Here is a 27,335-nt window from a genome sequence, read left to right on the forward strand (position 1 = left end):
TTCAACCCCATTTGTTCTTCATGGGAATAATCTCTGAATGTGGCAAAATAAGCCCCGGTTAGATCTTCATCCTACCACTGTGGCCACTTACCTCCAAATCTTTGGTAATGGGATGGGTGGAGCCATGTGTCACCAGGAGAACAGCAAAGGCTTTGCAAATCATCCCATGCCCCACTTCAATGAGGCCAGCATGCCAGTGTGTCACTCCTGCTCTCATGAGAGCCATCCCAAGCTGTGCATTGTGTGGGTGGTAAAGTTTCCTGAGGGGACAAAGAAGCTACTTTACATTTGCAAATCAACATCTGCAAGTTCTACATGCCTTTGCCTGCATTTCTAGCCAGCTGAAGGCATTGCTTCATCAGGCTTGGGGAGGGCTGGGTCTGAAAAAGTAGGTCTGGACCACCCTTTCCTCCACCCATGGAAGGAATGGTATAACAATCCCTTGCCCCACACATTCATCACTGAGGGCACTGATGTGAGAAGAGCAAAGAGCAGGCCAGGAGGCTCCTTCATGTCCAGCTCTACCTAAGCTCAGCAGAATGGAAAATACCTATGTAAACAATATGTTTACATCCCACTTTTCATCAATCATAAAGCACAAGATGGCATACATGGGGGTTCCCAGATAGTCTCCCATCAGTGAGATTGCTGCATCATGTCATGCCTTTGGACCAGGGGTGCAAAAAGTGGGCCCTGCAGGCAGCCCCCAAATCCCCCAGGAAAAAAAAAAAAAACAGAAAAAGGAAAAACACTGTAGGAATGGACTCTATGGTTCCTGCCATAGAAGCTTTATTCCTAGAGCATCCCCAGAGCATCTTAGAAGCAGTGCCTGAAGGCTACTGTCCTTTCCTAGAACATTTCCTAGGAAGTTCTAGGAATGGGGCTTCTATGGCAGGAACCACTATGAACAAAAAGGGAATAAAAGACAGGGGTATTCGAGGACAGACTTAATCTTCAACAATGGCTCCCATTAATTTGTATGGGATTAAGTAGAAAGGCTTCAATCTGGGAAGCAGTTAGAGGGGGAAGGAAGCCTGCCTCCTACTCCAGACTCTGAAGTCACCAGAAGCATGAGACAGGTTAGTCCCCACACTGTTAGTGCCCCTGAGTAGACTATGTTACTTTCTTCCATATAAATGAAGGTCGGCCTCTCCCTCCCTCCCTCCCTCCCTCTCTCTGTCACACACACCCTGTCTCAATTGTGGATAGTGTATTTAAATAAAAATAAGAGTTACTGGATATACTAATTGTATTACTGAAGAGACAAGAAAAGATGGGAGTTTTGTCACATACATGTAACCATCCACCATCCGTTTTGAGTAACCGGCTGCCTCATCAAAGAGCTGGAGGTAAGAGAGAACTTCTGACAAGATGCTGAGGATCCGGAGCAAGTGAAGATTTGTGTCTCCCAGCACAGGTTCCTGCTTCACCAAACACTCTCGACACAGCTTTACAACCTAGGACAAGCATAGAGAGCAAAATCAAGAAAGAGAGGAACATGACAGAATAGTCTGTCTCTGCAGTGCAGAGCTGTGATATAACATACAATTTCACAGGGGAGTTGGGGACACTTTGATAGCCTGTTTCAGTAACCACGTACTTCACGTATTCAAAATATCCCACTGCTCATCAGAAATAACTGAAGAAGAAAGTTCTTTTTGGCACAATGTTGATACACTAACTATACATTCCAAACAGACAGTATGAGATCATGCTAGATCAGCCTTCCTGAACATGGCATCCTCTAGATGTATTGAACTACAGCTCTCATCATCCCCAGCCAGCATGCTGCTGGCTGAAGATGATGGAAATTGTAGTCAAAATATATCTGGAGGCTACTAGGTTGGGGAAGGCAGCACTAGATGAATGCCAGTTCAGGAAGCCATAGTACATCAAGGAGGTCTTATAACTCTGTCTTCTGAAAGCCCTTACACCTCTTGACATATTCCTTTCCTGCTTCCCAACCTTGGTTAATTGCCAGAAGTTTTAGAAGGGCCAGCGTCAAAGCTAATTTCTTCATTAGTTGGTACTAAATCTACAAGTGAAAATAAGCCTGACCCCCCAGATCCTAACTGGCCATATGGCCCAAAGAAAAGTGTCACCCTCAAAAGGGCATTTTGGGGAGGAAAAAAAAGAGGTTCTCTCAAGGTGTGTTTTCCCACATCTGGGGAAAATGCTGCTCATCATAGCTGCAATCCAGTTGTGAGCAATACATATACTGATTCTGGGCCTCGTAACCTTCTGTTACTTGCTGCTGACATCCAACTCTATTTCTCCTTTACATCTAAATAAGCTTTATTTAATAAGGTGACGGTCTGCATGAGAGCCAATAAACTGAAGGTCAATCCAGACAAGGTACCGTTGGTCAGGGATTGTATAACAGTGCAGGTACAGTTAAACCTGTTCTGGGATAGGGCTGCACTCCCCCTAAAGGTCAGGTACATAGTTTGTGGGTGTTCCTAGATCCAGACTTGTCACTGGACTGGAGCACTAAGTGATCCTTTACATGTATTCTACCACTGCTTCCCCCCAGTCAATGAGAACCATCTTTCAGGTGGGCAAATGGGAGAGTGAACAAACTGACAGTGTGAAAATAACATTTTAAAAAGAGACAACTCCAATATATCTTCCATGTCCCCTAGCTGTAAAGTGACATGTACATGGGAAAAGATTGCTCTGTACCCCCTCAAAACATTAGGAAGTGGGGAAAAGCAGAGGGCCCTGCCTTCTGTGACTTACTTCATGATATATCCCATCTGAACGAGCTGTCTCAATTTTTTCCATGGTGTCCTTGGAGAACTGGATGATGCCCTTTACCACTTCCTGGGATGGCTGCAAGAGGCAAGGGGAAAAATGGATCTTTGCTTCTTTCTCTTGCCTTTTCAGACTCCCTCAAAAGCATCCAGTTGGCAAGGCCAGTTACCCTCTTATTAGCAAAATGTCAGGAAAAATATGATCAACATTAGTGGGATCAGTGCCACTCCCCATTATATACACCATCTTCCCCAACTTGGCACCCTCCAGAAGTGTTGGACTACAACTCCCACCATCCCCAGCCAGCATGGCCAATGGGGAGCCGCTGGTTTCCTTGGAAACTTATCAGGGCTTCCTCAATGAAATGATAAGTAACGATGGACAAGCTTTCCTGGAAAACTGGTTGCTTAACTAGGTTCTTTGTAATGCACAGAGGTTTCTCAGCAAGCAAATCAGAGTGGAAAGGGTTCAGTAAAGGTGGAAACTCTAAAAATGACAGCCCTGGATGGATTTCATCAGCAACTCTAGCCACGTGCTCAGAGACACAGAAAACTAGCAGACTGCATTTTGGTACTTCCTTGTCAAATTCCTGACTGAAACTGGATGTGTACCACTGAGGCTCACATTTGGAAATGTCCTGGAGTCAACACCTTGCCTTCACTGTCAACCACATACCTTTTCATTCCCTTCTTTCACAGCCAACATCAGGTCATCTTTGATTCCTTTCTGACAGTGCTCACAGGTACAGTCAAAATAATACTGCTTTTTCAACAACTGCTTTCTGTCTTCACTGACGTTGAGGAAGTCTACGTAGGAAACAGTCAGCTCTTCCCCTGCAGAGATCTTACCCAATGCACGCAGTTCTATCCTAGGGATGCATGAGACATTTGTTTCAGTTCAGTTTTGATCAAGATTTACCCAGTATGCATCTTCTGGACCAAACATGGACTCAGATCCAATCTGTGGTCAAAATCCACACATTTCTGAGCTTGCAATGTGATTTGTGGACCAAGAAAAATGCATTCAACAGCATGTGTACATTTGAAAAATGTGCATGAAAAAATGCATACTTTTGAAAAATGTGTACAAATATGCTTTAATCAACAGGAGAAGAATGTATACATTTCAAAGGCGCACACAACTGACGTGTACATTTGGAAACATACACATTAAAATACACACAGATTTTCATGCTGTGTTGGATCTGGGTTCGGGTTCTGATTCTGTCAGGTCCCAGTCATCAGTTAGATTCTTTTGATCACCAAGATGAAACAAGCCACTTGTCCAAAAAGATGACAGTTTATTGATAGAAAATGAATGCAGAATATGCACATACAAAGAAAGTTCACACCTCCCCTCAGTTGACAAAGAAGGCACTCTTGTCACAAGCTGATATGTCTATCTGAGTCCCCAAGACAGATGGGGAAGCTGTTCCGCAGGACCACAAGTTTCTCTAGGCCGGTAGCATGCATATTCCTCCTTGGGCGAGACCAAAGGGCAGGCCAGCAAACTGGATCTTATAAGCTTCTCTGCTAGATGCCTCCTTCTAGCCCATGAGCAATGCCTCTCCCCCTCCTCTCTCTCACCAACAGGCCAACACACACACAAGAGACTGGGGGCTTCTCTCCTACCCCAAAGGTTCTCAAAACTTTTAGCCTGGGAATCTTATTGCCTTTTGGGTGGGGCCCGTGGGGGAGTCTCCCAACAATTCTGTGAGATTCAAGGCCATTCACCCTCATCTCTTCCTTCAGAATGACATAATTTAGCTGGCATAAACAGTTTCAAGGCAGGCTGTGAATTACCAACCTGTGTTAAAGGCCTGCTTTCTTAACCATAAACTGCTGGTTAAGTTAAACATACAAGACTTAATACATTTTGGGAACTGTGGAATCCACATGTTCTGCTCACCAGCCAACTCATTACACACATGAAAAGAAAAGAACAAAGCTCACAATCTGATATGGATTCAAGTCGGAACAGGTTTCGAGACAGAATTTGGAGGACTTCAGCAAACTCATGTTTTGCTGATTCGCACATCCCTGCTCTGTCCTGGTTTCAAACAAGCAAAGAGGCAGCACAAGATAAACAACACTGACTGCCTTATGGGATTCCACTGACAAAAATTAGGAATGACTCCCCTTAAGGGTCTATCTGCCTTCAATGATGTCTGGACTTAAGGGGATGCTTCCCAAAACTGCGTATCCTGTGCACAAAACGAAAATTCTGCACCGGGGTAACTTTTGTAATGAGAAAAGCTGGATTTGACAACCCTGTATAAATTTATGCAAATCTAGTAATTTTTTATTGTCTCTCTTATTTTGCATGATTATAGTGCACAGTGTTCCTATTCTGTATGCTTGTCCTGTTTCTGCTAGTCAAGGGGAAAGGCACACATCTGTACAGAGTATTGCTGTAGCCCTGCTCTCTGGCCATGTGGGAAATCTTATTCTGCAACCACTAAGATTTCTGCATGCATTGCCCAGTTTCGAGTAAGTTCTCACAACTACAAGGGCTAGAAACTTTTTTTTTTAATGAATGCTGGGATTCTTAGAAAGCTGACAACTTTCTCACAATGACAAGGGCTATAATTGTTCCTTTCTTTTTAAAAGCTTTCTCTTTTTTTGCTGCACTATATAGCATACACAGCCACAGCCTTCACTATAATATTACAGGCATGGATATATAATTCCTAGTGTTTGGTTTCTCATTTTTCCCTTTCACTTTCAGCATCATTTCCTCATTGTCCTTCAACCAGAACTTCAGCTGAAGATAGTGTTGTGACATGCTTATTACTGAAAAATCACTTCCATATGGTCAGAGCTCCACAGGCCTACAGTAATATCTGGATCAGATGGATTATATGGTAAGTAGTCGAACCAATACCACACCTGTTTGTGGGGTTGGGCAACAGGTTCACCGTAAGGATACCATTAGTTTATTATATTAGCGCCCAGCTGCTCCTCCAAGGAGCTCAGAATTGCTTGCACATGGCTCACAGGTAGTCTCTATTCAGGCATTGCTCAGGGACAGACCCTTTTAGCTTGAGAAGTTTAACATATGGGCCTTCAGATAATTCTGTAGGCCCGCTGAATCAGGCCTGGGATAACATATGTGAAATGCTTAGGCAAAAGATTGTCCTGATGGGAGTACCAGCATTTGGGCTATTGTTTTCATTGCTCAAGGGCGGAACAAGTAGAAAAATATGAACACGCACTTGTATCATATCATCCATAAGCAAGAATGTGTTTTGAAAGATTTGGAAAGTAAAGATTTCAATATTAGCACATCATTGGGTTGCTGCAAAGACCCATAGGTGCTACCACTCCAACCTTCTTCTCCTCTATGGCCATTTCATTAGGGACACTTAAGTTTTGGAATTCCCCTAGTTGGCAGAATGATGTAAAACCAACCCAATTATGAATGTTTGAAGACAGATATTTTCAGCAGCAGTCTTTCCAACAATGTTGCATTCAAATACCTTTAAAAAAATTATGCTTAGATAATCTGCTTTTCTTTGAAAAGCTCCAAGCAGCATGCATGAAGCGCCTATACAGGCATTGATCAGATCTGTACCAGCTTAGTTTCAGCAGTGCTAGCCCAGAACAATTAATTAGGCCCTTAGTCATTGATTGGAAGACCAATAATGCACGTCTTTCTGGTCATGTCCATTTACAGAAACAAGATAATGCACATCTGCCAGAGCAATCAAATTCAACCACAACTTTCTAATAGAAAGTTAACTTATTTAAAAGAATGTTTCTTTACATGCCACATTAACTATATCTACAATATAGTTAAACACACACACACACTTAAATAAACAATAATGTGCTCTTAGTATCAGTTGTGAAGACTCTTTGATTCAAGAAGCTTTCAACCATGCCATATCTGCCATTAAGGGGCATTTTAGACAACCAGCTGAATCAAGGGGCAGAACTTTTCTTGGCCTGTACTACAGATGTAGAAACAACCCCCTGCTTCCCTTTAAGCCATCTGGTTTTTGAGAACTTTCTGGCAAATACTAAAACAAATCCCAAGGATGTTGCAACTATTTGCTAGGAATGTTCAGAAAACCCCAGAAAGTCTCCATAGCCCTCTTGCCCTGCCCCACTCTACCAGTCTGCCCTCCCCCATATCTTTGCAATCAAAAACTCCTTACATTTGCAGTGGGGTTCACTCCCTCCCATAAACTGGCTGGCTGGCCAGCCCAGACAAACCCACAGCTTGAAACCACACTTCTGAGCACATAATTTCATGCTGTGGAATTAGTCAAGCAATCTGACTGGCCTGCCTGCAACAGAGAGAGCATGCCCCCCTCTGTTGCCAGTTATCCCCTCTTTAGTCTGTACCACTTGTTGCTGCAGGTGCTTGATTCCGCTGACTATATAAACTGGCCCTCAATTCATCTCCTGGTATTCAAAAGCATGTCCTTAAAAAAGAAATAAATACACAGTTCTTTTAACCATGCAAAACTACTGGCACTCTTCTACATATCTAAAAAATGCAAGAACTGTATGAATATATAATTCTTGCTACTTAAAGGGATGCCATCAGAAGTTCCTTGAAGGTGTTTTTTTTTTTTTACAAGACTTTAAATGAAATAATAAAATCCTTAATTTATTTTACAAAGGACAAGTAAACAGAAAGAACCTGCATGCAAATTAAAGCAGAACAAGACTGAATTTGACTAATCATTGTTATTCCAGGTAGCAAATACTGCATAATTTCAGCTTTCAAAGTTGGGAGAAATTGCTTGTTTTGAATATGAAACTCCCAAGGATACATTGTACCCTTTTAAACTACAGTGATTATTTATTTGTGATCTAATGCAGTGTAGCAGCTAAGAGCCACACTACATGTTACACAGGAGAGCTGTGATTGAATTGTCCAATCTTGTAATATTTTATTTTAGAGCAGCTATATTGGGGAGGGAGGGTGTATTGGATCAGTGCAGCAGGGCTGAAGGTGGGGTTACCCTTCCCCCAACGCACACCATTTCCCCAACTGAGACCACTCACCTGATGCTGCTATTTCTATCTGCAGAAAGCATATGGAAAGGGCTAAATTCCTCTCCCTCCAATGCCACTGCCACAATCTTATTCCCCTCTTCTCTTCCCATACATACAGCTGTGGCTTTAAGACTTTTTTTTTTTTTAAGGGGACTGCTACTCTACTACTATGTAATGGGTAGTTAGGCCCTAAGAGACTGAAAAGTGAAGCAGGAAGTTCCTGGTTCAAATCTCACCTAAACTTTCTAGGTGGCTTTTGGCAAACCACTGTCTCTCAGCCCCCTTCTGCAATATGGCGATGATAATAACACTGACCAACCTTACAAGAGTCTTGTAAGGATTACTGAGACGGTGGAAGTGAAGTGCTTTGAACTAGAGCTGTGCACAAATGGCCTCTCAAAATTCTCCAGCCTATTTGTGGGGGGGCAATTCCACTGTATTTCTCCTAGGAGAGGAGAAATTCTCCAACAGTTTCTCACAGATAGGGCTCACTATTGGCAGGAGTTGTAGCACAGCTTCTTTCTTTTTCCCCAAGAGTTTTTGGTTTATTGTACTGCTTCTGTAGGTGGCAACAGCATCAACTGTGTTGAGCCTTCTACTTTTTTGAGGCAGAATTTCGAATTTCTTTTTTGAGCGTACCTAATCACTGTGAGGTGGTCAAGGGCACTATGTGTGTTTTCTCTCTCTATTACACATCTTTCCATTGCTCTGCAGCCTCCCAGGCCACCTGCACTTTCTGAACTGAAAAAGGCCCATGGGAGGAATTGCCTCATGTTATCTTCCTCACGATGGCTTTAACTGAAGTGCAGGAAGGCAAGGAGGCTATAGGCTGCCACAGAGATTACTGTACAATGACAGACAGGACACTCATGCACATTTCTCAGCCACCTCATAAGTAAGGTAAGCCCAAGACCCCCAAACGCAACCCATGAGACTGTCTCCAAAATTTCTCCTCCTTTGAATTTCTTTTTGGAAGCATTTTTTTTCTCTCTCAAATTGAATGAGAATGGTTGAAAAAAATGCGGGACAAATTTTTGGCACAGCACTACTTTGAACATTCTAAAGCTATTATTTTTTAAATCTCCAGTGTTTTCAAAATGAAAGCCCCCAATAAGTGATGAAGAATGATCAGATTTATCACTTAGGGTGCATACAAACATAGTTAAAAACACGTGGTTGATGTATGCTGGAAGCCCACTCCACACATTGTCATCAGGTGTACCTGTTCCTTCCCAGGGCACAGCTTAGGGAAAAATGGTTCTGCAAGCTGGAGGAGAACTCATCTGTGCACCATATTGATTGGTTAGTGACTTTGATGTCATGATCCTTTCTTACCATGCAGCTTTTTAAACATACAAGCGCACTGCGCTTAAACAATTAGTTTTTTCTTGTTTTTTTTAAAAAAGTGAACAGCCTACCTGAAGCGTGTGGGGAGGATCAAAATGGAAAACCGTGTTCACAGCAGAGGCAAATATATCTGCCATCTGCAGTGTGAAGGCAGGAGAAAATCAAGTCCGAGAGGGAAAAAAAATGCTAGCCTCTGTTTTTAGATACATCTGTACACACCCTGTTTCTTCAGTGAAAACAATTATCAGAGGAATACAAAATGAGCACACACTCATCCATTTCAATGGGAGAATTAACCATATGCTGAAATGTCCCATTGAAGTAAGTGGAAGCTAACATGTATTGTATTATGGGTTAATATGTAAAATTCATCAACACTGATAGTTACCAAAAAAAAAAGTACATAACTTTGGCTGGATTGTCCCCATGGAATCTACACCTACTGTGTCCCAAATATAGTAAGGGGATCCACCAAGAAAAATGATCTTTGCTTGGAAGCCATCAAATCAAAACAGGTGCCACCCTGTGGTTTGGAACTAGCTAAACCATCATCCGGTATTGTACTGCTCAAATACAACACCAAGGGCTTTTGTAATCAATACCGTTAGAGTATTTGATGTGTCATTTTAATCAGTGCCAAACAGTTTGCCATTGTAATCCATTGCATTCAATGCAGCCAAAATCAGAGTATGTAGTGTGTCAGGCAATCATGTCTGCTAGTGATATAAAAGGTCATTGGATTTACTTGGGTTGCAACTACTACCATGATAGACTCTCATGCTGAAAGGATAGGACAGAAAGATAAGGTGGAACAGGCATTAAGGTGTGTGGGCAGGTTTGTCAGAGAAGGAGGGGGATGATTGTCATAATTAATATTATCCTTTTAAAAACTGTAATACACAGTGGTGCAGCTAGGTAATCTTGGACCCTGCACATTATGATCGGGGTGGTGATGGGGGCTTTAGATGGCCATGTGTATTATTTCAGTTGTGAAACACACAACTAACATTTATCTTCTATCTCCACAACGGTTATTTATGCTTTACAGTGAACATTCCTGATACGTTAGAACAACAACACCACTGGGTTCTCTGGGTGGTCATTTGAGCCCCCCTGGGCTGCAGGGCTCTGGACTTTGGCCCCAAGGCCCAGTCCTACCTGCACCACTGGTAATACACTACAAAATGCAGGGATTACAAAATGAAGGGTTGGGTTTAGTGGGACTTTGCATAGAGGTGGTAGAAACAGTGAAATGATGCACTAACAGGGTTCTTTAAAGCTTGGTTGTTATTGCCTGTAGGACTTTGGTGTTGATGCAGGATGAGAGGGGGAGCGGTCAAAGGGGGAGCAGTATGCTTTCAAGACCAACCCACCTCATCTGGGTGTGGAACAATGATCTTACAGCCTCATGACTGAAAGAAAAAACAGACATCTGCAATTTTACAGAGGTACAAACACTAAAAAAGCAAATGGAATCCATACATTTAGTATATCGAATGCTAGCATTCAGCTTTAAAGCGACATGCCCAAACCAAAGGCAGCAGGGAAAGATGCGTCTCAAATTGCAAATTGGAGTCCTAAGACAGAACACTCTCTCTTATGAACGTGAAGTACTAGTTCCCCTCTACTCAGCACTGGTTAGGCCTCATCTGGAGTACTGTGCCCAGTTCTGGGCACCACACTTTTAGAAGAATGCAGACAAACTGGAGAGGGTTCAAAGGAGGGCAACAAAGATGATCAGGGGACTGGAAACAAAGCCCTACAAGGAGAGACTGAAAGTATTAGGCATGTTTAGCTTTGAGAAGAGAAGACTGAGGGGAGATATGATAGCGCTCTTCAAGTACTTGAAAGGTCACAGAGAGGAAGGCCAGGATCTCTTCTCGATCAGCCCAGAATGCAGGACACGGAATAATGGGCTCAAGTGAAAGGAAGCCAGATTCTGGCTGAACATCAGGAAAAACGTCCTGACTGTTACAGCAATACGACAATGGAACCAATGACCTAGAGAGGTAGTGGGCTCTCCCACACTGGAGGCATTCAAGATGAGGCTGGACAGTCATCTGTCAGGGATGCTTTGACTTAGATTCCTGCATTGAGCAGGGCGTTGGACTAGATGGTCTTATAGGCCCCTTCCAACCCTACTATTCTATGATTCTATGACTGTATAGCTTACAAGGCTATTGATGGGTTGTAGAGGTGCCTCTCCCTTTAAGCAGACCCTAGGTATTTTTATTCTGCCAAGCATTTTGTTGATTTCATTACTGGCCCTTTATATTTCATTTTATCTGTTTTTATTATATGTTGCAAGCTCTGCTCAATTACTTTGGTTTTAACCTTTTAAATTGTAAGCTGCCTTGTGGGGGCTTCTCCTAAAAGGCAGTGTGGAAAAAAATAATAATGTGCCTTTAACAGCAGCCTGACTTGCAGGTATTTAAGCAGGCTAAACTCCCTTCTGCTCTGAAATAGATGTCCTGCTAGGAAAACTGTATCTGTGTATTTGCTTTGTGTGATGTGTCAGGCTGCTGTTAAAACATGAGGGCCAGTGAGAGCAGGGTGGGGGAATTCAGTGAGCAACTTGCTTAGAGCGATGATTTATTGGGTTTTGTGTAATTGTCAAGGGGATAACTCACCACCTTTGCCCCTAAAACAAATAATAAATACAACTAAGTTTGAAAATTATGGGGAATGTGAAAAGGGAACTTTCCTTTGAAATTACTAGAGAAATAGTGGTCCTTCATTTTCATCTTTCTTTTATGAGGAAATCCAAGTCTTTTGCAATTCAAAGAGCAGATCAGTCGAGTTTATGTATTTATTTAACAGCATTTATAGCCCACCTTTTTTCCTCCAAGGAACCCAAGGCGGCATACATAATCCTCCTCTCCATTTTATCCTCACAGCAACAACCCTGTGCAGTAGATTGGGCTGAGAGTCTATGACTGGCCCAAAGTCACCCAGTGAGCTTCATGGCCGAGTGGGGACTAGAACCTGGATTTCCCAGCTCCCAGTCCAACACTTGAACCATTACACCATACTGGTGTCCAGTTTAGATCTTCAACCTTCAGGTTCAGCAGGCCTGAATGAGCATCTTGGGGCAGATGTGCTCTTGCTGGGCCAGTGATTTACTCTGATCCCACGGTTCCACCACAAGGGCCCTCAAGGTGGTGGTGATCACAGTGGAACTTACTTCCAGGCAGCTATGATTACATTCTACCCCATCACCCTACAAGCAAGTCTCTTTGATTTCAGACTTTCTCACTGAGGGAAGGGGGGCAGCAAATACTGGGAAAGGCCCCTCCTCCAGTCCAGGCCTGCGAAGACAGTCTCCACACTTAAACTGGAGAAGGATGGGTCTCTCCTCCAGGCAACCCCAGTTTAGAAGAAGGATCGACTGACTGAAATACCTGGAGGGGAAAAGAAGGGCAGTGCCCAAACTAAGGAAGCAGCAACAACAAAGAAGGTACTGAGAAATATTTCTTAATGGAAGAATAATATGCTTGATGCGTTTTGGTAAAATCTTCTTCAGGTTACCTTAACCTTCCCAGTAAGGTAACATCTCTTGAAAAACATATGTATGAAAAAAGTAGGAGATAATATGGCTGTGGGGGAGGTGTGTAGGGAAGTTGAGGGCCTAACTAAAGGTTACACAAAAACGTGCGCCACAAAATGGCGACCACCCTTTTTGTTTTTAAGAGAAAAGCTGCTTTGTGAGAGAGTCATTTGGAGCACAGAACCAACCTGGGAAGAGGATCCTTAACCCTTCCCCTGGCTGCTGCTTCTCCACTACAAATCCCCTCCCCTGTGGATTCTGTCCTGCGTTTATGATGGTAAACGTGCATTTGAAGGGGGGAAGCAGTTTGGGAATACTTTGGATTGGAGAAGCTGTAGGCAGGATTGAGCAACCACCACCATCACCCCAGCACAGACCTCTCCCAACACCACTTTTCTGATAAAAGCAAACACATAAAAAGAAGCTGCTCAAATTGTTTCATCACACATTTGGGTGATACGTTTGGCTAGGCCTTCAGAAGGTGAACTTGGGATCTGCGGCTTGATGCTAGTTGGTGGATGTTCTCTTCTGGTTCTGGGGAAGACGTTAATAAATGTGCTATTTGGGACGGACCAATATTCTGATAGCAGTAATTAGATGAATCGCCAAGCCAAATCAAGCTGTTTCGAATGCCCTTATTTGGCACTTGATATGCGATATTTGTCTACTTTGTGAACCAGTATGTTTTTCCCCATTGCTGTTCTATTCATATTGTGATCCACTTTTGTTGTAATATTCTTTTGTAAGTCTGACTGTTTTGAGATTTCTTAATGGGATAAAAATATACTTCTAGAAAAAAAAAGTTGAAGGTGCAAACATCTTCCTCTTTATTGTAGAGATTTTGATGATGGCATTGTTTATCTGCCAACCATCTTCTTGCCTAGTCTCTGTGAAGAGAGGGTTGTGGGGGTGGGGGTTAGAGGGTGACATTTCAGTTATGCTTTTTTTACCCTGCTGTCTCTGTCATGAGTCCCAGGGCTGTTTAGCAACAGCTCTTTCAAAACCTGATTGTTGCCACGTCTCTGTTTTTAGGAAGAACACAGCTCCCAATGGCCTTTATCTTAGTGGTTAAGACGCTGAACTGCAGACTGGAAGGTCGGCAGGACAGCAGTTCGAGTTGGCAGGACAGCAGTTCGAGACCCGAGTGCCACGTGACGGAGTGAGCTCCCGTCTTCGGTCCCAGCTGCTGCCAACCTAGCAGTTCGAAAGCAAGAAATTGCAAGTAGATAAATAGGTACCGCCTCGGCGGGAAAGGTAACAGCGTTCCGTGCACCTCGGTGTTCAGTCATGCCGGCCACATGACCACGGAAGCGTCTTCGGACAGCGCTGGCTCTTCGGCTTAGAAATGGAGATGAGCACCACACCCTAGAGTCAGACACGACCTTTACCTTTACCTTTAAAATGTTTTTGTGAGTAGCAATGCTGCAAAATCAGAAATGCATGCTCAAAGGGAGCTAAATTTTATTAGAGATTAACTGAACAGGGTTTTGTGGGGAAATACAAGTCAAAGTATTTAAGGATAAAATTTGGTAGCTTCATTTTGGAGCTTGCTCACATTATCAGACTTAACCATTTTTAAATTATCTGTCAAGATCCATGATTGTTCTGCAGGGTTGTTGATACTCCAGATTACTCACTTTGAGCAAAAGCCACAGGGACGTTTCCTGGAACAAACTGCATTAAAATAAATGGAAGCTGTACAGTAATGCTCTCAGACAGCTCCCATTCGCTTTATACAGGCAAGTAGATCCTGCCCCTTTCTCGGTAGATCCTGTCAGTAGATCCTGCTGTTTTCCATCTTTAAACACATTTTGTTTCTGGGAATTATCAGAGAATAGGCTCCACTGAAATGCCATAAACCAACAGAAATATTCACACCCATGGCAGTAGTCTTCACACTAAATATTCTCTGAAAATGTATTTCTATGCAGCTCCTAAACATCAATCAACAGATTCAGGCAATCTTTCAGCTCAGAGTGACAACATTACTCCATCAGATTGTTGCAGAGAAGGAAAGTACTTACTTGCCGTTGTTAAAGATGACAGTACAGTTGGGCCAACAGTCATGATTTGCCAGGCAAAGGTTGGGGAAAATGCCTACGCCAACTGCTTGCAGGCCCCGTTGGTCACTCAGGGTGAAACCATTGCAGTTTATCTGCTCTCACAAAATATAAGCGCAAAACAGATTAGGGGATATGGGGTTTTCTAGATTAGGGACACCCAGCATCTGCATTCTCAGGGGCAACTCTATTTCCCAGACAGTGTTGTTGTTAAAAACAAAAGCCTGCAAACTTTAAAGGCTTCCATTACACAAATCCCCCTGCACTTATTTGTCTGAAATTTGGAAGATGTTCTCATTCTAATCAAAAGAGATGACGCTTGAAACTTCAGAAAATGGGGCAAAGCCAGCCCAAATCGTGGAGGTGAGATGACCCATAATCTGAGCCCACAAAGTGGGCTTTGTGGCTCCCCACCCCTAATAAATAGCTTTTCCTTTATTGGCCCAGGCCTGCATGACTAGGTGGACATACCACACCCAGTATATGAGAGATGTACTGCATGCCAAATGGCTTGCTCTCAGGTGGCCAGAACTCTAGGAAACTCTCCAGGTCAATCCTCAGCTCCTTCTTCTCGTCCTCTCCAAAATGTTCCACGTGGTTCTGCAGGTTGTCAATGGAGACTAAACAGCCTTCTGTCAGGCCTCCTCCTTCTTTCTCTATTCTCCACATGATTCGGGCAGCCAACCTAGTAGGCCAAAAATATATATTTATCCACTGGGCATCAATGAGAATCAGTAACAAAAACTGGTTACTTTTCTATTATTCTGAAGAGTGGGACAATTATGTAATAAGCAAAACTACAAGCTTTAAGAAGTTTCAATACTAGATTGATCAACTACTGCTTTTGTTGATAGGGCCAACAGTTTAACTGATAAGTGAATTTCTTAATTGGCATGGCTGCAAGTTAAGGGCACAATTTTTTTTTTTAATGTGATGCTATTGTGGTTCTCTTTGCTTTCCTCTCAGGGTCCCAACAGCAAAGGCACCCCCCAGACCTTTCCTGAGGGAAAGGCAGGCAGGGAGCATTATGGGTTCAGCTGTTGTTCAATGAAGGGGCTTCAAGCTGTGATGCCTAGCAACAGCTGAAGGAGATTCCCCCTCCCTGTGTGAAACAGAGGCAGGGAGAGTGGGCGCTTCAGCTGATGCTCTGTGCCAGGGCTCTGAGCCACAGTGCCAAGCAGGGGCTGAAAGCCTTCTCCTCATCATCCCTAGGGGGGTGGGGTGGGGACCTTGGGCTTAAGCTGATGCTGGGGGGCAGCGGTCAGAGCCTGCTGCCCAACCTGAAGCTGAGCAGGGCTGGAAGTCACTGCCGGGATGATCTCCGCTGAGCTTCAGCATCGGGAGGAAGGTTCTTCACTCCTCACGCTCGCCATGACAAGCCTGGTGAGTGTAATTGTTGAATCCTGGTTACTCAGAGGCTGGATCTACACTTACTGCCTTTTTTTGCTTCCCATGAGGTTTCACCGCCCACCTTTCACACTACGCAGTAGCCACCTCAAACTGGAACTGGAAGTTCCCACTTCCGCGCTCCTGCTTTCAATACCCTAATATCCCGGTATTTCCCCTTAATGTGCTTTGATTTTCTGCCTTCGCTACCATATCCAGTTGTAGTCCCCTGCCCCGCCTGTCCATATGCAGCGGTGTTTGTATTTCCCTCCTGTCCAGTCACAGCTCTCGACGGCCCCATGTCTTCTTCTGGCTACCAATCGCATAGCTTCCTCAGCAGCCCCCGTTTCCTCAGCAACAAGCAAAGGGCTGGATGTGCGCGCGCTTGGCTGATCTTGGATGCTAAGCAGGGTTGGCCCCAGTCAATAGTTGGATGGGCGACTGCCTGGGAATCAGGTGTCAAGGGCTCCTTGGAGGCCTCTCTCAGTCTAATCCAGTAGCCAAGTCCAGGCACAGACAAAGGTATTCTTTTCAAAGCTTTATTCCTCTTTTATAACTTAACAACTCTACCATTAGCAACTAGATATGAGCAGCAGAGTACCTATGCCCTAGTTTGGAACAGTTGGTCCCCGTTTGAAAGGGAATTACTGGCAGACCCCTGAACTTAAGGACTAGGGAGAGTCCCTCCCCTTTTCCCTTGGATCCTCTGGGCGCAGTCGTTGTTTGCGCGCCAAACGAGCACTACGCCTCCTTTCTGCGCCCTCCATTTGGCGCCGCTCTCTGCGTCGGCGTCGTGCGTCCATCAAGTCTGCTTCCCGCACTCTGTCACTCCCAGGACTGCTATCTAAGCTAGGAATGCTGGTGGGAGGAATCTCCATCAGCTGTTGGCCCTGGAAAAGAGGAGCACGCTGCTCTCCCAGGAGCGACTGCTCTTCCTCAGAATCAGAACTACTCTGGGATTCTATGGGCTCAGTGTCCATCAAATGAGATTAAGTTTTACCTCCTCCCATCCCCCACTCTGGATGTGTGTTTTTTAAATTAAGGCATTATCCTCACAGAATCGGGGCTTCTCTGCGATGTTTTTTTTCCTAATTCAGGCATGATCTTCCAAAGATTCGAAGTTGCGAAGCTTCACAATGTCAAAGCTTGGACGATCATGCGTGAATTAGAAAAAAAAAACATTGTGGAGAAGCCCCAATTCTGTGAGGATAACGCCTTAATTTTTTAAAAAACATCCGGAGCAGGGGGATAGGAGGGGGTAAAACTTAGTCTCAGTTGAAGGGATACAACAACCCCCTGCTCAGTGCAGGAAGCCTGATTCCCAGGCGGTCGCCCATCCAACTACTGACCGGGGCTGACCCCGCTTAGCATCCGAGATCAGACAAGCACGCACAGGAAAACAGCAGGAAAACAGCACAGCGCTCAAGTGTGAACCGAGCTTGTGCATTCGATGAAGCACTGCAACGGGGAAAATGGGTGAGTGTGAATAATCACGTTTTAATGCGAGAGCGTTTAACCCGACAGAACACCGAATTCATTGCGATGGCAGGCGCAATGTAGATCGGCCCAGGGACTGAAAAGAAAAGGGGAATATTAAAGGTGGACTTTCCTTCTGACAATGAGTGATAATCTACAATGTAATATAAAAAGTGATCTTACACTTCGCTGCGTATCTCAAAATGGCACCTATAATCACATATCTGGCAATTTGCAAATGTATTAAATAGGGATGGCGGAGAATTTCTCCCCAAATCTTCGGGGGGCCGAGCGCCAACGCATTCGGCCCCCCGAAATCGGTGGTGAAATTCTCCGCCCCCCGCCCCCCCCGGGAGGGGACTTACCTTTGGCGAATGTCCCTCCCGGCGGCAGGTCCCGGAGGCAGTTCGGCGGTGGTTCGGCGGCAGTTCAGTGCGGGCAGGGGCGGCAGCCGGTCTCCTGACCGGCTGCCACTGCCGCCATTGCAAGAAAAAAAGCTAAAGTAAAAAAAAAAAAACCACCCGTGCATAGGCTACGTAACAATTTACGTAGCGTATCACGGCTAGATTTCCAAAGTCAGCCGTGATAGGCTACGTAAATCGTCACGTAGCCTATCACGGGTGACTTTGAAAAAAAAAAAAGCACGTACGCAAATGGCAGCGGCCCATGGGCGCCGCCATTTGCGTTCCTTATTTTGGCACGTCTAGTCTACGTAAAGATTTACGTAGACTACGGCGAAAATAAGGGCACGCTATTTGCGTTGCCCTTATTTTTGCCATAGTCTACGTAAATCTTTACGTAGACTAGACGTGCCAAAATAAGGAACGCAAATGGCGGCGTCCATGGGCCGCTGCCATTTGCGTACGCGCTTTTTTTCTTCTCTTTTCAAAGTCACCCGTGATAGGCTACGTGATGATTTACGTAGCCTATCACGGCTGACTTTGGAAATCTAGCCGTGATAGGCTACATAAATCGTCACGTAGCCTATCACGGGGTCTTTATTTTTTTTTTTTACTTTTTGTTTCGCGGCCGGGGAGACGGGGAGCTTCTCCCCGGCCTGAATTTCGGCCGGGCGAGGCGGGAAGCCTCCCCCGCTTCGCCTGAACTTTGGGGGGGAAAGCGAAGCGCCTCCCCCCCACCGCGAAGCCAAGCTGCGAAAAGGTAAGTGACTTTCGTACATCCCTAGTATTAAATTAAAAGATTATTGAATCCACTAAACATCTTTAATTGATTGACAGCTGTAGATTTTAGCATATGTCCATACTGTTTCCCATATGTGGCTAGCAAGATACCTCCCATAAGCAGATCATAAAGGCCTTCCCTCATGTTGGGCCTCAGCATTTGGCATTCAGAGTTTTACTCTGAACATGGAGTTTCCATTTAGTGACTATGGCTCATGGTTCTTCATAGACCTGTCTGCTCTTTAAAGTTGTCTAATCCTAAAGCAAGAAAAGAGCTTTTCAATGGAAGCGTTCATGTTTTTGTATGGATCATTTAGAGCTCAGCTAATTAGATATTTCTCAGAAGAGATTTTTCTGAGAAAATGCAAACATTTATTTTGCCCCTTGCCCAAAATAGTGGGGAGGGGCCGTAGCTCAGTTGTGGGGCTCCTACTTTGTATGCAGAAGGTCCCAGATTCAATCTCCAGCTCCTCCAGATAGGGCTAGGAAACAATCCAGCCTGAAACCCTGGAGAGCCACTGCCAGTCAGTGTTGACAATGCTGGGCTAGATGGACCAATGGTCTAACTCAGTATAAGGCAGCTTCCTATGTTTATATTCCAAGAGGGCCATTTTGCCACTTTGTGTGTGGTTATGTGTGTGCATCTGCTGACATCCCCACCCCCCGCCCCGAATGTCCCAGAACAATACCAAGTCTGGAGAATTGTGGGTGTCACAAAATGGCAGCTAAGCTATTAATAGAGTTGCTGCTTGCAGTGGAGCAAGGAACCCTTTAGGAAAACCCTTTAGGAAGTAGCCACCTTCCAATGGCATCCCATGAGGCTCTTTGTCTTTTCTGTGTCTATCCGCTTGTGATAGGGCAGTAACAAAGATCATACTGGGAATGATCTGGCTACAAAAACACAACACAAAGCAAGCTCTAGTAGACACAGTCTATGGGGCAGGGGGGATGGCATGCTGTGGCTCATGGGACAACCTAGCTGCAGAACCAGACAGTGCTGGAATCAAGCACTGAACAATCTGAGAAGTGCATCCTCAGGAACTCTTGCAATGTTGCAGAAGATCCAGGGGTGGAACACTCAGATCATACACACCTAGGAAGTCCTTCTTCACACAGCGCATAGTTAAACTATGGAATTCGCTACCACAGGGTGTAGTGATGGCCACCAGTTTGGATGGCTTTCAAAGGGAGTAGGACAAATTCCTGGAGGAAAAGGCTATCAATGGCTACTAGTCCTGCTGATGGCTATGTGCTACCTCCACTACCAGAGGCAGTGAGCCTATGTACACCAGTTGCTGGGGAACATGGGTGGGAAGGTGCCGTTGCTCTCATGCCCTGCTTGTGGGTTCCCAGTTGACAGCTGATTGGCCACTGTGTGAACAGAATGCTGGACTAGATAGACTCTTGGTCTGATCCAGCGTGGCTCTTCGTATGTTCTTATGTTCTTAGCTAGGGTTCACCTCTTGGACTGTAGGATGCAGCTGCATGGGGTGACACAATCTCTAGGGCAGCTCCTGCTAACGAAGCAGTTTCTTTTCGATGGGGTTGAGAGTGGGGGGGAAATCAGCTGTATTTTTTCTACAAATACACTCAGAGTTGGCAACCTTCCAGAAGGACTAATTCTCTAGCTGGAAGCATATTTTCCATTGCAACTCACAATACCTTCCTGTCTCATGTATCACAATGGGGTATTTTTACCCGGCTCCTATAAATAGGATGCTTGATAAATGAAGTGGCTAAACCTGACAGAGAGCAAATGGCAATTCCAGACTAGGGCTTAAACTATCTGCCTCTGATTTCTTACTCTGCCACAATATTAATTTGCTCAAGTAGCTTTTGAAACATCTACTTGTTTCAGAGTTAAGCATCAGAGGAATCTCTTTAAAAATAATGCTCATAAAGAAAGTTAACATAAAAACTGTCTGGTTTCTCCCTACTTCTCTTTCCAAGGAACCTATGTATTTCACCTAACGATGGAGACAGTTCCAAGTAACAGCGGGATGTTATATTTTTAAAAATGGGGGAGCAACCATTGTTTGGTTCTTCATCCCAGCAGTCCTAGGCACAGCCTGAAACCTTCACAGCTCCCGGTAGACCCTAATTTAAATGTCCCTCTTAAGACTGTGACTAAATGCAGTCACATGGCTTCAATACCAGCCACTTTTTTCCTCCCTGCCCCCTTTTGCTTTGTTTACCACCTGACCTCATGAAGAGTCCTGTACAACTTGGCCTAATAAAGGTAGTACCCTAATATGGATCTACATATTTTTTTAATAACTTATTATGGTGGACAATAGAAAAGTAAAAAAATCCCCTAGCTTTTTTTTTTTTTTAGGAACTTACGCCCTTTACCTCCAACAGCGATTTTCTGATCACTTGGCAAACAAAATTTAAATCCAGTGAGCAGTCATAATGGCTAACAATTGTTCTTTAAGGCATTTATATCTTGCTACTTTTGCCAGAAGGGCACTCAGAGGGGCTTACAAATAAGTTAAAACAATGAACACAATTAATATAAACCACAGTAGAACAGCAGCAATTAAGCAATACAAAAACTGAAGGATGAAAAGATCTAGAATGGCTTGGTGATTTAAAAAAAAAAAAAAAAGGCCTTCAGCTGGTGCCCCGAAGACATCAAACTCAGACCCAGGCAGTCTTTCCTGAGGTGGGTGTTCTAGGGGCACCATGGTTAAATGGCTGTATTTCAAGTCACTGCCTACCTCTCCTCCAAAGGCTTGGGGAAGGGACATGGAGAAGGACCTCTGAAAATGATCTCAGTGTTTGAACAGGTTCATGTGGGAGAAGTTGGAGGTACCTGGCTCCCAAGTTCTTTGAGTGTTTAAAGATTAAGAACAGCTTGTTGACCTGTACCTAAAAATGGACTGGGGTCAGTTTGGGGGTAGAAGGGGTGTGAGTGGAGGAGGTTGTGGAGCCCTTAGTGTTGGGATGCGACACCCTTCACAACCTGACTCGATGCATCACCTTACACCACAAATGGTTGCCTTGGCTTAGCCCTAAAAGTGTGGGTGGACCAAAATGAGGGTGAAAGTAAAGACATTGCTCAGTAGGTTGGCCAGCTCCTGTGCTGCAATACTCCAGAGAAAATGGCCCTGCATTTTCAGGAGTTCAGTGATGGATGAAATGACACAAGAGAAGTTGCTGCCAAACCAGTAGTACAAGTTGGCAACCCCGTCACCCACAAGTGCTGGATTCCTTCTCTGTCTAAGGGCAAAGCCTATGCAGCGATGGTTGTTCACCTTTCAGGACTCAAAGTCCACAGGGAGAGATCAGGTACCACAGGAATTCTGCCTCTTCCTGGTCATAGGCACATTTCTCTAATGTTGAAGAAAGGTGGTGCTGCTGAAGCCATTCTAGGATGAAGGCATTAAGCATATACTATGGCCATACTCTTCCCAGGTTGTAGAAATCAAAATGTTGTCTAAAGAAGCAACCTCAGATCAATTCAGAAAGGCATAAATACATTGTTCATTAAGATCTGGACGTTACAGGGGTTGTGTATAGACCAAACAGCATTATGGCATACTCAAAAGGGCCATGGCCCATGTCACAAGCAGAACATGGTTTGCCATTCATCCTCATCCTAGATACACACCAGGTTGTGGGGCCCTCACAAGTCCACCTCTGTAACCAACTTGGTATGTATGTATGTATGTATGCATGTATTTATTTATTTATTACATTAATATCCCACCCTATATCATTAGGATCCCTTGCAGGTGTTCAAAAATACGTAATTGGGGATACAGTTGTTAATAAAGAGGTGATTAAGTTCCCACTACTCAATATAAGAGATGTTGTCTAATTTCGGTGAGGCCAAGCTCATGGATGGGTTAGGAGGCGCAGGTCCAATAAGCATTCTGGGGCTGCTGGAGAGAGGCAAGAAACAAGCATGCAGGGAGCTCTCCACGATCGTGAATATGGAAAACAAGGCAGTAAGAGACAGATCTTTCGGGACCCTGGACAAAGCACAGGAAGCAGACAACAGCCAGTGGGCCCTTAAATACATCCCAGGCCTGAATGTCCCTCAGAGGCTCCACCCTCTTGTTGTGGAATGGAAAACCCTAAGGGGAGAACCTTGTGGCCTGAGCACTAGCACTCCAGTGCCTCCCTCCTATTTCTCGTTGGGGGCCTGGCCTGTGTTATGGAGCGGGCTCTGTGGAGTGTGAGGTCCTTGGGCAAGAGGATATTGGCATCTCAGTAAATCCTGGCTAGTCTCTGGGGCCTTTGGGCGGGGCAGGTGTCTCCTGGTTGCTGGATTCAGGCTCACTGCCAGGGTCCAGGCCCAGCACTTGTCTGTGCTAGTGGCTCACATAACTGGCCCCTCCATATCCAGGCCACCGCTCGTGGTCAGGGTCATAACAGGCATAACACTGCACCTTTTTATGGCCAAAAAGAAAATAGGTGCCCTAGCTGGAGGAGCACATATTCAGATTAAACTCCCATTCCTGTTTTGGGGGAAGTATTCCTGCAAGATTTTGCATTTGGGGACAGGAAGTGAGTAGATGCTCTCAAAGAGGATGTCTGCTCCAGGGTGCAGATCAATGGGGCTGTCATAGAGCGGAAGCGGGGCAAGTCTTCAGCCCTTTTTTTCTCAGACATCTTTTCAAGGTCTTTATCTTTTTCAGCTAATGCTGTAGTGTGGGCTGGTTCCTGGTGGTGCTGTTTCCAGCAGGGTTGAGCACACGTGTTTCTCTCCCGAGGCATCAGTCTGGATGTTGGTTTCCACCATTCCAGCTGCTGACCCTGGCAGCTACAGGCAAAAGGTAAAGGCAAAAGATGGAAACCGGAAAGCATCAAGATGTCTTTCTTGATTGCAGCAGAAGCGGAGTCTGTGCACTTGCTAGTGGCATTTCTCCTCCTCTGTCACTATTAGATCCCTGTATAGGTGGGGGGATATTTGGTGTCTTTCAGGGGGTCAGGCTAATTCTGCAAACTTTTAGGGGTGGTGGCATTCTTACCTTTAAACAGGAGGTGGCTGAGGATGTGTTTCTTTCACCCCTAAAATGAAAGGCTGGCTTGGCTGCTCTTCACAGCCCAGCTGCATTTCTGGGGATAGAATGCCCCAGAGAAGGATGCTGTGCCATGAGGCAGCCTCAAGCCCAGGGGAATTTGTAGGGGGAAAGTGGGCTGCTGATTGGTGCAGCCATCATTTCTGAAGAAGAGCTCAGTGAATGTGGGTGAGGAGAGGTTCACTTGGCACCATCCTTGCAGGATTTTGGCGCCAGGCAAAGACCTTTCTCTCCATGTGGGCCTTTTAAATAATTCATGTAGCTTGGGTTCTCACTTTTAAAATCCTATTTTAATTCTGGGATTGCTGTGAGTTTTGATTTGTTTTATTGTTGTATGTATTTCTGCTTTTGATTTTACAGTCTTTTATTTTGTTTTGTATCTAAATTGTTTTTGTTTGTTTATCGCTGGGGCCCAATGTGTGTCTGTAGGCATAAATGTGCCTGCAGACAACTTCCTGGGTGCCTGCCAGATTCCCTGCCCATCCTGATTTCTTTTTATTGTTAGATTTTTAAAAATAAAAAATAACAATAGCTGGGAGGCTGGCATGCTGCAAAGTGAAGCACCATCTTCCAGCACCATCTTTATTTCCGAGAATGCTTCTGAGCCCCATATGGGTCCCTGAGACATTCTTAGAAAATGAAATGGAGGGTGGCTGCAGCCTAGTGGTTTGTGTGAAGTAAGCTGGGTGGGTGGTAGGGAGCCTCCTGAGGGGAGGGCTAGAGAAGGGAGTGGGGAGCAAGAGGATGTCTTTTTCGTGTACTTTGTATGCGAGTGTTGCCTGGCTTTTTTCTTTTTGGTGAATGTATGTGTGTGGGGGGAATGTTAGTGTTTCATCACCAGTTTGCCTTCTGTGAAATGAGTATTTTGTTGTGCTCTGTGGGGACAAATATGCGATTTGGCATTTGGGGCATGGGCTCCACCTCAGCTTCTTGGTCAAGTTACTTTACTTTTAGCCTCACCAGTTTGCCTTCAGAGAAACAGGTGCTTTGTGACTGGCCACACCCACCATTGCAGCCATTTTGTTAATGAGGAAATGGCCACGCCGCTGGCCATGGCAACCATTCTGTGAGAGTGCCCACAATGCTCTCAAACTATCACATGCGACCACAGGCCCCAAAAAAGTTTAGGGACCCCTGGTTTATTGTAAGCCGCCCAGAAAACTTTATATTATGGAGTGGCATACGAATGTCATAAAAAATAAATCATGACATAAAAATAGAATAAAATAAATATCACATTATACATGCAGTCGACCTCCTCTGTTTGAATGGCAAAACACACAGGCAAATGAGAGCTAACGACTCAGGTTGGTAACAGAAGGGTTCTGCCAATTCTAAGACCTGGGGAGGAAAGGGTTAAAGAACCCTTTGGCTGTGCCTCAGCTTGTGTGAAAGTGAGACAGTGAGCAAAGCCATCCTTGCCAGCTATTTAAGTCAATGCTATTCCACTCACCGGATATTTTCGTTGGGTGCTTTCCCATGCTTCTTGATGGCAGAGCACTCACTCTTGTGGTTCACCCAGGCATCCTTCTGGCAGGTCCGATCACAGTAATGGGCAAACTTGCACTGGCCACAGCGGTGGAGATTTGCGTGCCGCTTAAAGCAAGTGTGGCAGACGAGGTGAGTGAGGCTGAAAAGGGGGAAATGGCATCATGAGTAGCCACCTGAGAAGTGCATTCTAAGGCTTACTTGGCCAGGTGCCACAGCAGACAGCCTCCCAAACTGACCAGTGATTCCTCCAAAAAAGAACAGAATGGAAGAGATGTTTGCCTTGGAAGGGCCCTGCCCAAAATATTTTAGTGCTGGAGAAAGAAAATCTATGTGTCAAGTCCACTCCATCCCACAAACTATTCAACATGAAACACAATGTACCAGCCAACTGTGATGGGGAAATATCATTCAAGATATAGGGCTCCTTCACGTGGGGTGTGTGTGTGTGCGTGTGCGTAATTGTCATACTTCGTTCACAGTATTTCCCATGTGCAGTTCACAGCAGCGGCCTGCAGCAGCTGTCCTGTGCCTTCCCCGTTTTCCCTGTGATATTTCCGTACACGGAAAATGTGGTATTATTTGCAGCCACGCAATGGATCTGCCATCACCTGCCCATGTATTGCTGACATCGCACTATGACATGCTTTGTGTAGGAGGGTGTTGGGAGGTGCAGGGTTGACGTCATCTAGTAATGATGATCAGGGGTGGGGGGGGTGTGTCACCTTCCCTTGACCCTTCACCATCCCACTCCTGGGAACAACAGTGGGAACTTCAGAGGTACAGTATACCGGCGTTTCATCGGTACAGCATGGCAGAGACCGCTGCTGCACTGAACACCCGCAATGTTGCAATGGCTTTCCACTCAGTCCCCTCTCCCACTATATACTCAAATGAGAAAAGTGTTACTGCTTGCTTCTACAAGGACAATACTGACTTGCACATGTGCTGACATCCGATAACATCCCGGCAGGCTCCACCCACCTATGTAAATGGCATTATGCAGTAAAAGAAAAACCGGCTGTGTAAAAAAAATGATTAAAATAGGATCCTGCAAAGAATCCGGAAGTAGAAGCCCCAGTAAGTTGTGGGATAAAAAGCCTGATGTGGTGAAGCCCATAGTCTCAGCACTCCATGTTTTATGCATCTGTGTGCCACCCCTCTCAATATTGCACCCATGCATTTACGGGCAGTTATTAAAAACTAGCAATCCATGAAACTATCACAGGCAGAATGAGAAGTTAGATGGAGAGGGGGGAAGGATTCTCTCCTATTCCCTCATCTCCCATCCACTCCCTTCCAACCCTTCCAGACCCACTTCTTCCCATTGACCCACCTCTCTTGCTTCTACCCATTCTACCATTTGCTGCAGACCCTCCCACTTGCATTCCCCCCTGCCCCAATCCTTCCCTTCCCCCAACTTCTGATAGCGAAGTGGAAATTTTGAACCATGCCTTCATCCCAAAAATAATTTCAGAGTGGTGTACATAAAATGACCTGAAATAGTACAATGAAAACAGCTTACATACAATACAATAAAAACAATCTAAAATCTAATTGTCAAACAATAACATCCAAAGGCATAAACCTATTTCAACCAGCAAAAAGGACACTAATTTGAATCTTAGAATATAAAACTGTGTACATTTGTTTTAAAATGCCTGCACAAATGAAAATTTTTAATCTGGTGGCAAAAAGAGGATAGCATTGGTACCAGACACACCTCCTGTAGGCGGGCATTCCAAAGTTGGGACATCACCACATAAGAACATAAGAAGAGCCCTGCTGGATAAGACCCAGGGTCCATCTAGTCCAGTGTTCTGTTCACACAGTAGCCAGCCAGCTGTCGGCCAGGAACCCACAAGCAGGGCATGAGCACAACAGCATCCTCCCACCCAGCACCCTCCCACCATAAAGGAGGCCCTCTCTTTTGTCGATGATAAATGTACTTCTCTTATAGAAGGAGTATAGACAAGAGCCTCCTCTGATGATCTTAATATGCAGGCAGATGGGCAGAGTTTGCCACAGAAGCCAAACTTGTAATGGATGCTCAGTAT

At 44.9% G+C, this 27,335-nt stretch overlaps 1 protein-coding gene across 3 annotated transcripts in view; it reads right to left on the minus strand.

Annotated features, from left to right (window-relative positions):
* The window catches only part of SMYD1 (SET and MYND domain containing 1), a 42,977-nt gene that overhangs the window by 1,092 nt on the left and 14,550 nt on the right, over positions 1 to 27,335 (minus strand). Inside the window, exons 2-9 of one of the 3 annotated variants that reach the window (XM_084860380.1) lie at positions 25,244 to 25,420; positions 15,189 to 15,402; positions 14,682 to 14,812; positions 10,484 to 10,522; positions 3,430 to 3,622; positions 2,740 to 2,832; positions 1,294 to 1,457; positions 92 to 260 (exon numbers count right to left, since the gene is read on the minus strand). In XM_084860380.1, coding sequence (XP_084716506.1) covers positions 92 to 260; positions 1,294 to 1,457; positions 2,740 to 2,832; positions 3,430 to 3,622; positions 10,484 to 10,522; positions 14,682 to 14,812; positions 15,189 to 15,402; positions 25,244 to 25,420 — 1,180 coding nt within the window. The remainder of the gene's footprint in view (positions 1 to 91; positions 261 to 1,293; positions 1,458 to 2,739; positions 2,833 to 3,429; positions 3,623 to 10,483; positions 10,523 to 14,681; positions 14,813 to 15,188; positions 15,403 to 25,243; positions 25,421 to 27,335) is intronic. The other 2 variants (XM_084860381.1, XM_084860379.1) reach the window with 2 other exon arrangements.

The sequence above is a fragment of the Heloderma suspectum genome, chromosome 5, assembly GCF_057233095.1.
Source record: "Heloderma suspectum isolate Gila_16-S chromosome 5, 16-S_ref, whole genome shotgun sequence".
Classification (NCBI taxonomy): domain Eukaryota; kingdom Metazoa; phylum Chordata; class Lepidosauria; order Squamata; family Helodermatidae; genus Heloderma; species Heloderma suspectum.